Genomic DNA, 11,760 nt, shown 5'->3' with positions numbered 1-11,760 from the left:
TCAGGCACCAGCCAAATATTTTTATTTTACAATTTTGGAAACAAGACTCACATTTTGTAAAGAGAAGTCAATTATAGATCTAGATCACACTCTCTCCTGTAGCCTCCAGCAGTTGAGAGCACAGATCCACACTCGTGTTTACTGATATTTTATTCAGTGGGATAGGCTTTTTTCTCACCTTCAAATTTAGTAAAGTACGTTTCTTCGAGTAAAAATAAAATGAGTTTGAAAGGCACCATATAGTTCCTCGTGACTCAGAGTTTGGATGCTTTTCCTATTTTACCATTTCACTCTGAAGCTGCTGGCACCTGCTCCCATCTTCCTGTGAAGACAGGCGCCTCTAATGCCCACAGCCCACATTTTGCACCCACCTCCTCCCTCCTGCAGCCAAAATCACAACTGGGGGAACTGCACTGAGGGGCAGTGAGGAGTTTGTATGTGGATTCAGAACTTACTTTTTTATTTTATTTTTTGAATATATTTTATTGATTTTTTTACAGAGAGGGAGAGGGATAGAGAGTCAGAATCATGGATGGGAGAGAAACATCCATCTGCTGCCTCCTGCACACCTCCCTACTGGGGATGTGCCCGCAACCAAGGTACATGCCCTTGACCGGAATCCAACCTGGGACCTTTCAGTCCGCAGGCCGACGCTCTATCCACTGAGCCAAACCGGTTAGGGCAGAACTTCCTTTTTTTAGCCTCAGGTCACATTTTCCAAATAGGTAAAGATCTAATCCACATCATTTTCTTCCCATTGTATAAAAATTGTCCCAATTACATGTGATGGTGGGAGAGTTAAAAGTTAATTCTGAATTCTGCATATTTATCATTCCTTCTTCAACAGACACCTGCCAAGTAATGTCTTATCGAGATACTCTGACTAATGGATGTGATGAGGTACTCCAAAAATCTCCCAGACCTGAAAATACTGTTATCCTCTGAGAGTTCAGTTGGTGAAATCCATGCTTATTATGTTTGTCACCTGAGAAACAGATGTAGGTCTCATTCCAGAGACCTGAACCAGAACCCAGTGTTAAATAGGAAAGCAGCAATGCCCTGTCTTTGGGGGCTGTTTTGCTCAAGGGTTCCATTGGCATAAGCAAGAAAAACAGAAGTCCAAAGAAGGACCCAGTCTCCACCATGGTCCCTAGCACAGAAGAGCTGAGTTGGGCCAAGTCCTGGCCCCAGATATAAGTGGGAAGCCTGTGTAGATCATCCAACTTAGGCAACTTCTGCCATCTCCCAAGTGGCCTTTGGGTTTCACCAGAGAGGGAGACCTGAGACTCATCCAATCACTGAAAAGCAGTACACACACACACACACACACACACACACACACACACACACACACACAATCAGCTTAAGGGGCTACACATAAGGGTGTTTTTTTTATATTATTTACTGAAAGAGAGAAACATCAATTTGTTTGTTGTTTTTTTTAAAACAATATATATTTTATTGATTTTTTTACAGAGAGGAAGGGAGAGGGATAGAGAGCTAGAAACATCGATGAGAGAGAAACATCGATTTAGCGGCCTCCTGCATACTCCCCACTGGGGATGTGCCCGCAAACAAGGTACATTCCCTTGACCGGAATCAAACCTGGGACCCTTCAGTCCACAGGCCGACGTTCTATCCACTGAGCCAAACCGGTTAGGGCATCAATTTGTTGTTTCACTTATTTATGCATTCATTGGTGGATTTCCATTTTATTTAATTTTATTATTTAATTTAATTTATTTTATTTTTGGTGATCTTCACCTGAGGATATGCTTCCATTGATTTTCAAAGAGAGTAGAAGGGAGGCAGGAAGGGAAAGAGACAGAGAGAGAGAAACATCGATGTGCGATACATCAACAAGTTGCCCCCTACACGGTTGGGGATCAAACCGGAAACCCAGGCACATGCCCCTGACCAGGAATGGAACACACGACCCTTGGAGTGGTTTGACGCTCCAACCATTGAGCTACACAAGCCACATTCTTGTATGTGCCCTAACTGGATATCGAACCCATTGCCTTGGCGTTGGGGCAATGCTCTAAACCAGTGATTGCCAACCTTTCGAACCTCACGGACCACCAGTGATCCGAGAACAACTGGTTGGCAACTGCTGCTCTAAACAACTGAGCTACCCAGCCAGGGCCTACACATTGGTTTTTAGTGAGTTTGCTTGGTGTGACTCAGGACCTACACTAGATGGTCTGCTATAACACACATTTTCTAAAAGCAGCCCTTTTCCAATCAAATCCATGCCTATAGTGGGAGTTGACATGTTTGTATGATGTGATCAATCCTTGGCCAGGGTTTTATGAACAAGAGCTGGACACCTGACTGAATGACCATGCATATTTCTTCAGGAACTCTGTGTCTCTCTTCAAGGAGCTGGATTACAGCTTATATACATGGCAATGGGACCAAGACATAGAGACAGCTGATATGCAGGGAGGGGAAGCTGCTGGTTCACAGGGCCAGGTGAAGGTGGGAGAAAAAAGGGACCCCAGAGCCCTGGGTCCAGGCTTTATCCTGGAGCTCCAGTGCATCCTATCCTTGGAGCCAGGATCTTCCCCATACATTTCCTCTTTGGCTCTAAACAGGCAGAATAGGTTTCTGCCGCATGCATCTATCAGCGACCAACTTTAGTATCCTGAGGGGCATGCCCAAGGGGCCCATACCCAGCCCGCTTCCCATGGGCTGGGAAGCCCTGAGCCCAGAGAGCCCATCTGCCCTACTCAAGAGAACGTCGCTGCCTAGCTGAAGCACTGGGCAGACCCAGGGAACAAAAGATGCTCGCCTGAACTTGCAGCCCAGGGTAGGGGGCTTGATTTGACCCATTGGATGAGGACAGAGGAACATCTGCTGACCCTCAAATTGCTGAGGTTCTCAGGGATGTCTCATCTCTCTCTTCCTGCTTCTCTCAGTGTGGACAGAATGCAGGGAAGTCCAGGAGGGTCGGAGTCCTGTCTGGATTCCCAGCCAGGGTGCTGGGCAAAGTACCAGCTCAGTGCACATAGAAGGAAAGGGGACAGGAAGACAGACGGAGGTAGGGAGGGGTATGACAACTCAGCAACTGAGAAAACAATGTGGCATTTGGGAAACCACCATTAGTGCTAGGTGTCTAGCCTCCAGATCCTCCAGAGATGACCCAAAGGATAAAGCTCGCACATGCAAGCCAGTCTAATTTAACCAAGTTATCACAGGAACAAGAGTCAGCAGAGAGAAATGACCTCAAATTAGCTGGTTATTTGAGGCAACTTTAAGACTTTCTTTGCTTTCTGTAGATATAAAGATGAATGAGCCCAGATAGTCATTGCATTATAGCAACATCTCAGGAATAACCTGTGTGATTCACAACATAGCAGGCCGTTCATTTATTCATTCAACAAATACAGTATACAATGCTTTTCAACATGTCCATCTGCTCCCTGTGAAGATGAAGATATGGAAAAAGGGCTACAGGGCTGTACCCCAAGTGGTAGCTTCTTTGTGGGTGGTAGTCCTCTGCCTTGGCTGATGTTTTCTGTATAGTTTTGAAAGGATGATAAACATTCTTACCCCACCGAAGGGGGAACCAAGTTGGCAGGGCTGTAAATCAGCTTCCAAGGCTAAGGTTGAAGAAAACTCTGACTAGGGTTCACATATAAAAAAATTATCTTTCTTTTCAGAAAACCTGGCATTTTCTAGGGGAATTTTTGAGATGAATGTGAAAGGGGTAACCTAGTTCTTTGCCAGTTGCCACTGAGCCCAAGTGCCACTGCTGGGACTGATGTCACAGCCTGTGCACCTGGCCCTCCTCGCCAGCTTGCACCTGGGGCTCACCAGCCTCACCACCCAGCAAGTGATGCCTGCTGGACATGCTTGTGACCCACGAGCTCCCAGTGGTCATCCCATACCTACAGGATGACAGCCTGGGCTGGTAGCCTAAGCCAGAGGCTGATTTCTCATAACCAAACTGACCAGCATGTGCAGGGGATGGAGTGTGGAGACAGACTTTGCTGTATGTGATGACTAATTTTATGTGTCAACTTGACTGCACTAAGAGATACCCAGATAGTTGGGTGTCTCTAGAAGAGATTAGCACAGTAGACTGAGTGAAGATCCACCCTCACCAATGTGGGTGGCATCACCTAATCCAGTGGTCGGCAAACCGCGGCTCGAGAGCCACATGAGGCTCTTTGGCCCCTTGAGTGTGGCTCTTCCACAAAATACCACCTGCGGGCGCGCATATACAGTGCAATTGAAACTTCATGGCCCATGAGCAGAAGTCTGTTTTCGGCCTGGGTGAGTCTATTTTGAAGAAGGCGTTAGAACACTGAAGGGGCCAAAGAGCCGCATGTGGCTCTCGAGCTGCGGTTTGCCAACCACTGACCTAATCCAATCCACTGATGGCAGAATTCTCTCTTCTGCCCTTGGCCATCAGAGCTCCTAGTTCTTAGGCCTTTGACTCTGACTGAATTACACCATTGGCTCTCCTGAGTCTCCAGCTTGCAAATCATGGGATTTCTTGGCCTCCTATTTAATCCCTCTAATAAATTCCATATATATACCTATATACATCCTATTGGTTCTGTTTCTGGAGCACGTTAATACAGTAATAAAAGGCTTACCCCTGGAACCTGCACCTCAATAGTGCATCCCAACCTTCAAAAGCAGCAGGGCCTAGTCATCCATGGTGGGACACCCTCCCCCTCAGGCTATCCCCAGGGCCTACTCCTCAGGAAGGACAGCAGGCCCAAGCTCACTGGCATATGGAGGGGCGTCCCCAGGATTGCCTCTGCCTCTCACTGGCCAGGTCTCCCCAGTAGCTGCTTTCACTCTTTTGTCTTGTCCCCCCAGCAGTATCATAAGGACTCCTCTGTCTTTTTTGTTTTAATATATTTTTATTGATTTCAGACGATGAGAATCACTGATCGGCTGCCTTCTGCACATCCCCTACTGGGAATAGAGCCCGCAACCCGGGTATGTGCCCTTGACCGGAATCGAACCTGGGACCCTTCAGTCCATAGGCCCATGCTCTATCCACTTAGACAAACCAGCAGGGCCCACTCTGTCTTGCTGGTGAACTTGATGCACCACATTTTGGTCTCCCTGACAATAGGGAGCACCTTTAAATAGCAAAAGGTGCTCCCTCTGCCAGGTGGTCTCCCAGCTGGGATGATCATGGGGTTTTCCTGCCACTCCCTTGCACATGTTGAGGCGAGGTGGTCTCTTTCATAGAATGAAGGGACTTGAACAAGGGACAAGTAAGCATGGTCCTCTGGGGCAGAGAGCTCACACTCAGCCCCCTAATGGCAGTAGGAACAGACCAAGAGCAAATGGGGACCTTGCAGGGTCTTCGGGCATTAGATAGGAAGCATTTTCTAAACTCTTCACAGGAAAAAGATAGGAAGGAAACATATCCCTACCTCTAAATGACCGGATCACAGTGATTCTTTTCAAGTATCTTCCTTTTCCTTGTAAAAAATTTTACAAAGTCCAATGAATAGATGTTTTACAATAAAAAATATTATTCTTTAAGGAAATTTATTTTCTGGCAAAGTTCTAGGATCTGTGCTTATACAAATGGGTGATACCAACAATGAAGGATGGAACTGTGTGTGCCTAACCAGAGGACTGACCTATAGTATTGAGGGGCTCAAACCTTGAGGCATCCAACTGTCTCCAGGAAGGATGGTGGGGAGTCATCACAGAAGCCTGCTCCAAACTCGGCTTCACAGTGTGACTGAACTGTGAACTCCTGGGCTATGCCTTCACATACACACCCCTTCAGATGGGACAGGAAACAGGCAGGAGGCCAGCCCAGGCTGAGACTAGGCAGGGCAGGATAGCCCCTAAACCCAAGGTCAGGGGTGAGGGGTATACCCCAGCAACTGGTCTGCATCTCCACTCTTGAGGGAGCTGAAATGCCAATCACCTCCTGGCAGATATCTGTGGTGTGGGCAGGTCAGCAGGCTGGCCTCACTGCCTGGTCACGCCTGCCATGCACAGGAGATGGACCACGGGAAGGGAATGGGAACACAGAATGGCTCTCTGAGGAGGGGTTAATCTCTGCTTCAGCTGCTCTGCTAGGGTGATTGGTTTGGAGTTCTCAGCTGGGTGAGAGGCAGGTCCCAGAAATCCAAGAGTGGGTTGTGGACCAGCCTCGCCTTCAGAATGCCTTCTTCGCTTCAGCTGTCCAGCTCCTGTCAGAAATGCCAGCAGACACCAAGGTCACAGAGGACTGAAGCGCACCAGGCCCATCTCCGGCACAGCCTGGGAAACTGTATCTGCCATCTGGGCAGCACCCACAAGTGGCCGGGAGACGGCACTGGGCAGCTAAGCCTTGTGTAGCCCCTGGGGGGCAGACACCAGCAGTCCCCTTCTGCCCTCCTCCAGAACTCCCCTAGATGAGTTCTCCTCACCCCAGTAGATGGTTTACCAGCCCAGAGTTCCCCCCACCCCCCACCTCGAGCTGCCTGGTCGCTCACGGGCACTTCAGAACATGTCTGATGGCAACCAAAGCTCAGAGGGCCTCAGCAGAGGGGCTTCTCAACATCGCTTGTGCTCACAAACCCGTCTCCAAGAAAGATGGTGGGGAGTCATCGCAGAAACCTGCTCCAAACTTGGCTTCACAGTGTGGCTGAACTGTGAACTCCTTCACCATACACACCCCCTCAGATGGGACAGGAAACAGCCAAAGTCTAGAACATTCTACCACCACCCTGTGATGGTGACCCAGGAGGTTTGGCGAGCATAGGTGTTCAGAGGCATGGGTAGGGCCTCAGCCTTCCTCAGAGGAAGCTGCTGCTCAGAGAACCAGGATAAGCAGGCCTCATGGACCAGCCACACCACTGGGATTGGGAGGAGGGGGGAGGCAGAGAGCAATGGCACCCTTGCATGGGCCCAGACAGCCTCAGGCCTCCAGAGAGGGTCACCGAGGGGAGCTCCCAGAGAGAGAGAGAATTCCTGTCTCCCAGGCAAGCCATGCCCACCCTGGTTTGCAGGAGGGCCTGAGATCTGGGGTAGAGCTTCATTGGGCTGAGCCCCCTCCCAATACCACCCAAGAAGACCCCTCCCCAGCTTGAACTACATATGGCCTGGTCTGTTGGTATAGTGGAAGCCCAAACATGCCCAAGAACATGTCTAGAAATATGCCCAAGGAATTGAGTGAAAACGTATCAGGGCCCAAACAATGACCAAAAGCCCACAGGGTGGGGTCCTAGGAAAGGGCCATGAACACAAATGACATCCCGAAGGTGGGAGTGGCACATCACCTAGAGTTTAGCAGAGGATGCAAAATCCGCCAGCAACTTCATGTCATTAGGGAACGTCAGCCATGCCCCGCCGTCGACCACCAGCAAGGCCCCTGTCACGTAGGATGCCAACGGGCTGGCCAGGTAGAGTACACTGTGGGCGATCTCCGTCTTGTTCCCCAGCCTCTGTAGGGGGCTGGGCAGGACCTTGCTGGTGTGGGGACCACCTGGGAGGTCAAACCCTGTGAGCCACAGGATCTCAAGGCCCTCCACCCTCCCCAGCCCAGCCCTCTCTAAACCACATCCGAGAATGTTGCGGGCACTATTAGCACCATCCTCGCAGAGCAGGAACAGGCCAGGTACTGAGTAACACTGCCAAAGAACCAGCATAGGGCTTTTTGATGGACACCTTGCCAAGGTTCTGGAAGCTTCAATGGAAGCCCCACTTTGGTTCTGACTCAAACATCAAGGCCAGTAGCCCTGTGGCCTCTACCTCAAGGGAGCAGCTTCCCAAGTCTGGTTAATCCTTAGTCCATTGCAGCTGTGTGCTAACCACAAATGGCTCCTTGCCAGCCCCAAGGAGCCATGAAAATTTGGCACTTGTCCCAGCCAGGTGAGAGGGGGGCCCAGGGAGGCACTGTGGAGCCTGTACCTAGGGGAGCATCCAAGAGGACCTGGGCTTCCTGAGAGCCTTACCTAGCCGCCGGAGCCCCTCCGTGCCACTGATAGGGCCGGGGGCAAGGCTGTTGACTCGGATGTTCTGGGGACCCCACTCCACAGCCAAGTGTCGCGTCATTGCATCTGCATGGAAGGAAGGCAGGCAGGCATGAGGGAGAATGCAGGGCTGCTTTGACTTCTGGGGTGGCCTGGGTTGAAGTGGGGACTCAGGGCCAGGGCTGGGCCTCTCCAATGCCCACTCAGACATTGTTGGCCTCCAGGGACAGGCAGGAGAGGGAGCCTAAGGAACCCAGGAGAGCAGACCAGATGGGGTGCCATACCCACGGCCGCCTTGGCAGAGCCTGCGTGCACTTGGAGCACCTGCCCCCGGGTACCCAGGGTTGCGGTGATGTTCACGATTACTCCTCCATGGTCCTGCAACACATGGCGGAGACCGGGGTGGGGGGGTCAGGGGGACGCTTGTCAGCAAGCAGACCACCAGGGAGGTCCCAACCAGAGAACACTCACCCGGAAGAACTTCTTGTAGAGCACGTGAGACACATTGAATGTGCCCAAGGTATCGATGTCCATCACAGCCTTGAAGGCATTGAAGGACAACGAGCTGGCTGGGCACAGGAAGTTTCCGGCTGCACCTGCAGGATGGAAGGAGACACGGATGGTGCAGGAGCCCTGGGCAGTTAGAGCTTACAGACTTCAGGATGGCACAAGCTGGACAGGGAAGGCGGCTTGAGATTGCCTCTGACTCTGATTCAGACAAGTTCACACTGAAATGACTTGGCAGGAACAGAGTTGGCCAAGATAGTGGCCTGGAGCCCGGGATAAAAGTTCTGGGACCTCCAAGAAGGAAGGTCTAGTATTGCTGATTCATCAGAAAACCCCTGGCCTAGCTTAACAGTGACTCACAGTTTATGAGAATGTCGATTTTTCCAAACTCCTTCAGTGCCTGGTCCACGGCAGCCATGATGGCTGGGGGATCTCTGACATCCATGGATAAAGGGAGGCATCGCTGGCCAGTGGCTGCAGCCAGCTTTCTGGCAGCCTAGAAGCCAGACAGGAAGGGAGAGAAGAGGTGGGCAATGGCCAAGTGGCTCAGCCTAGAGAGAACAGCCCTCAGGATCCAAAGAGGATGTGTTCAGGTTCTGCTAGGAAGCCAGGGTTTGTTGCTGGACTCCACTCTTGAGAGATGCAGCTGGCAGGTAGCCATTCCCTGGGTCCACAACCCCGAGTGGACATTTCTCAGAAATTCAACACTCCTCCCTCCACATCACCTTCCAGGCCACTGCTCATGGGTCAGTGGCAGCTCTAGCGGACTTTCAGTCCCTGCCCAGAGACCCACTGTGGCAGGGGTGAGACTTTCCTCCTGGGTGGGTAGGACATGTGGACCGCTATTTTAACCCAGCTGAGCTCAGAGATCTCTCTTAGCATCAGTACCACTCAACATGAGGGTCCCTCACAGGACCCAATAATTAAACATTTTTAAAAGCCAGGTGTTTTCCTGGGAGACAACCTCCAGCGAAGCTTGATATTTGGAAGAGGAGCAGCTTTTGGAGTCAACATCCTCTGGGCCTCAGGACCCTCCAGGTCCAGGCTCTGGGTCTCCATAGCCACCCATGGATGGGATAGGCATAGTAGAGACACCTTACCATTGATACTCTCGGAAAACTTCTGCTGGCAATGACCGTGTGGCAGCCGTGCCTGCAAAGCCAGAGGGCAGGAGTGAGGGTGGCAAGGTGCCAAGAGATAAACCCAGGTGGGCTCTTGCCCAGAGCTCTAAGCAGAGCCCCCTCCCCCCAAGGGTCTCTTGGGCTGAAACACCAGCCCAATGTTGAAGGTACAGCTGTCAGAGGACACAGGGGTCTGAACACAGCTAAGCCACTGTGGTGGGACTTCAGGTGGCTGCCATTAGTCCCACTCCCAGCGTTTCTGGGGTGGCCTCTCTGGCATCAGGCGCTGCCCCAAACTCCATGTGCACAGCACCAAAGCAGCTGTGAACATCAAATGGGGGCCCAAGCATTGGCTTGAGGCCTTCTAAGTCCCCCTGGCATGGCCCCACGTGCTCCTGTCCTCTCTCCCTGTGATACTGGAGAGGACAGAAAGCCCATTCTGAGGTCAGGGCACCTGCCTTGGGTCACCTCCTCACAACCTGAGCCTCACAGGGTTGGTGGTAACAATAGCAGCTATCACCTTCTAAGCAGGTTCGACCTACTCCTCAAAATAACCCTGACCAGCTAGTCATACTCTGTTCAGAGAAGCCAAATGCCCAAAGCCACCAGTTTGGCAAAAAGTTCACCTAGAATGAATGAATCCCAAAATCTTGTCCAGTGGGACTCAGCTCTCTGGTATGAAAAGTGAGGGTCCCTAGGATATCAACAGGCTCCCTCTCCCCCAACCCCAGCCTACCTCTGGGCCTTTCCCAGGTCGGGGTGATAAATATGTGACTTGGACCTGAGGCCACAGAACTTGTGTCGCAAGAGACACTGTGTTCCACATGCAACTGGGCTCTCCATGACTCTGGCTCAGCCAGGCCCCAGGGGCTCTGCAATAGGGTTACCACAAGCTGTTGAACCCTCCCTCCCTCTTTGTATAAATGAGGGTCCTCAGACCAGAGCCACACAGTCTCCATTAAGGTCTAGGAGAGTGCCCTGGAGTCCTGCCTCCCCTAGGACAGCACTTGACCCTTTCAGATGTTCTTAAATGGCTCATTGCCTAGAGGGGTTCCCACACCCACCAGCCTCTTGCCCGGGAATCCCAGGATCCAGCGGGAAGGGAAGGTGTGAGGAAGCGTGAGAGTCAGCAGTGGAGATGGGGTGGTGGGCACAGAACAAACAGAGAGTGCGCACCTCATAAAAATCTCAGCAATCCGGAATCCGATCCCAGAGCCACCGCCTGTGATGAAGGCGACTTTGTCCCTGGGGGAAGAAAACACGAGGCTTTGTGAGGGGCGGGGTAACGGGGAGGGGTCAATGGGGGGAAAAGGAGACTTATGTAATACTTTAAACAAGAATTAAACAACACCACAAGGCTTTTTAAAGATATCCCCATTAACTAGGGAGTGGGGTAAGGCTGTGGCTCTAGGAGGACTTTGACCCTATGAACTGGGCACTTCTATCAAATTCAGACTGATACCAAATAACGTGGATGATTTTTGTAAGAAAATAAAACGCTAATGCCTGCATGCCTAGGCTTTCTGGGTCTTTGGGAAATCCTATTTCAGCCAAAAATTCTCTATTCATAAAGTTGTCAGTTCAGTGAGTAATGTTTTCAGAACATACAAGCTCCACCCTCCCAGAATTGCCATTAGCAATATCCACCAGCACGGGCCAAGCCAAACAGAACGTGCTCTCCACTGTGCAAAGATCCAAGTTCCAGAGCACCTGGACGCCCCGAACCCCAGGTCCTACTCCCCAGGCGCCTCCAGTTCCAGGCCGGGTCTCCGGCGTCCCCTGTTCCTGACCCCGCTCCCGACCGCAGGCCCGGACTAGGCCCTCTCACCGGAGCAGGTCGGGGCAAAAGAGGTGGCGGTACTCCGGCAGGCAGTCATCCTCGCCGACATCGGGCGGCGGCTGGGCCATGGCGCTCGGTACAGACCCGCGGCAGCGGGAACAGCAGGGACCTGCTTCGGATCAGAGCACCAGCTGCCACCACGTGGACCAGCGGCGCTCTAGCAACGTCACTTCTGAGCACCCGTAGAGTCCAGGGAAACGGAGGTCCCGCCCATCGCCGCCACCCCTCCCGCAGGCGCCCTCGCTCCTCCCAGGACGCCCGCCCAGCAGTGGCCTCTCGCTCCTCCCAGGACCACCGCCCCCTCCCAGCTGCCTCCCAGCTTCTTCCAGGACATTGTGCGCTCTGT

At 51.8% G+C, this 11,760-nt stretch overlaps 1 protein-coding gene across 2 annotated transcripts; it reads right to left on the bottom strand.

The window, feature by feature from the left end:
- Positions 1 to 3,433: 3,433 nt before the first annotated feature.
- On the bottom strand, positions 3,434 to 11,563 carry DECR2 (2,4-dienoyl-CoA reductase 2). Of its 2 annotated transcripts, none has more exons than XM_054714564.1 (9): positions 11,403 to 11,563; positions 10,751 to 10,819; positions 9,554 to 9,605; positions 8,814 to 8,949; positions 8,418 to 8,542; positions 8,231 to 8,324; positions 7,929 to 8,033; positions 7,254 to 7,459; positions 3,434 to 3,520 (listed from the first exon to the last, which is right to left on the bottom strand). In XM_054714564.1, exons 1-8 carry the CDS (start codon positions 11,480 to 11,482, stop codon positions 7,254 to 7,256), a joined length of 867 nt encoding a protein of 288 aa, XP_054570539.1. In that variant the 5' UTR covers positions 11,483 to 11,563; the 3' UTR covers positions 3,434 to 3,520. The 2 variants fall into 2 exon arrangements, with proteins under 2 accessions (XP_054570539.1, XP_008155884.1); XM_008157662.3 differs by lacking the exon at positions 3,434 to 3,520 and adding an exon at positions 5,112 to 6,182.
- Between the last annotated feature and the right edge of the window lie 197 nt (positions 11,564 to 11,760).

The sequence above is a fragment of the Eptesicus fuscus genome, chromosome 4 (genome assembly GCF_027574615.1).
Source record: "Eptesicus fuscus isolate TK198812 chromosome 4, DD_ASM_mEF_20220401, whole genome shotgun sequence".
In the NCBI taxonomy this organism is placed as follows: domain Eukaryota; kingdom Metazoa; phylum Chordata; class Mammalia; order Chiroptera; family Vespertilionidae; genus Eptesicus; species Eptesicus fuscus.
The sequence above is the reverse complement of the archived record's forward strand: the minus strand, read 5'-3'. Positions and strand labels throughout refer to the sequence as shown.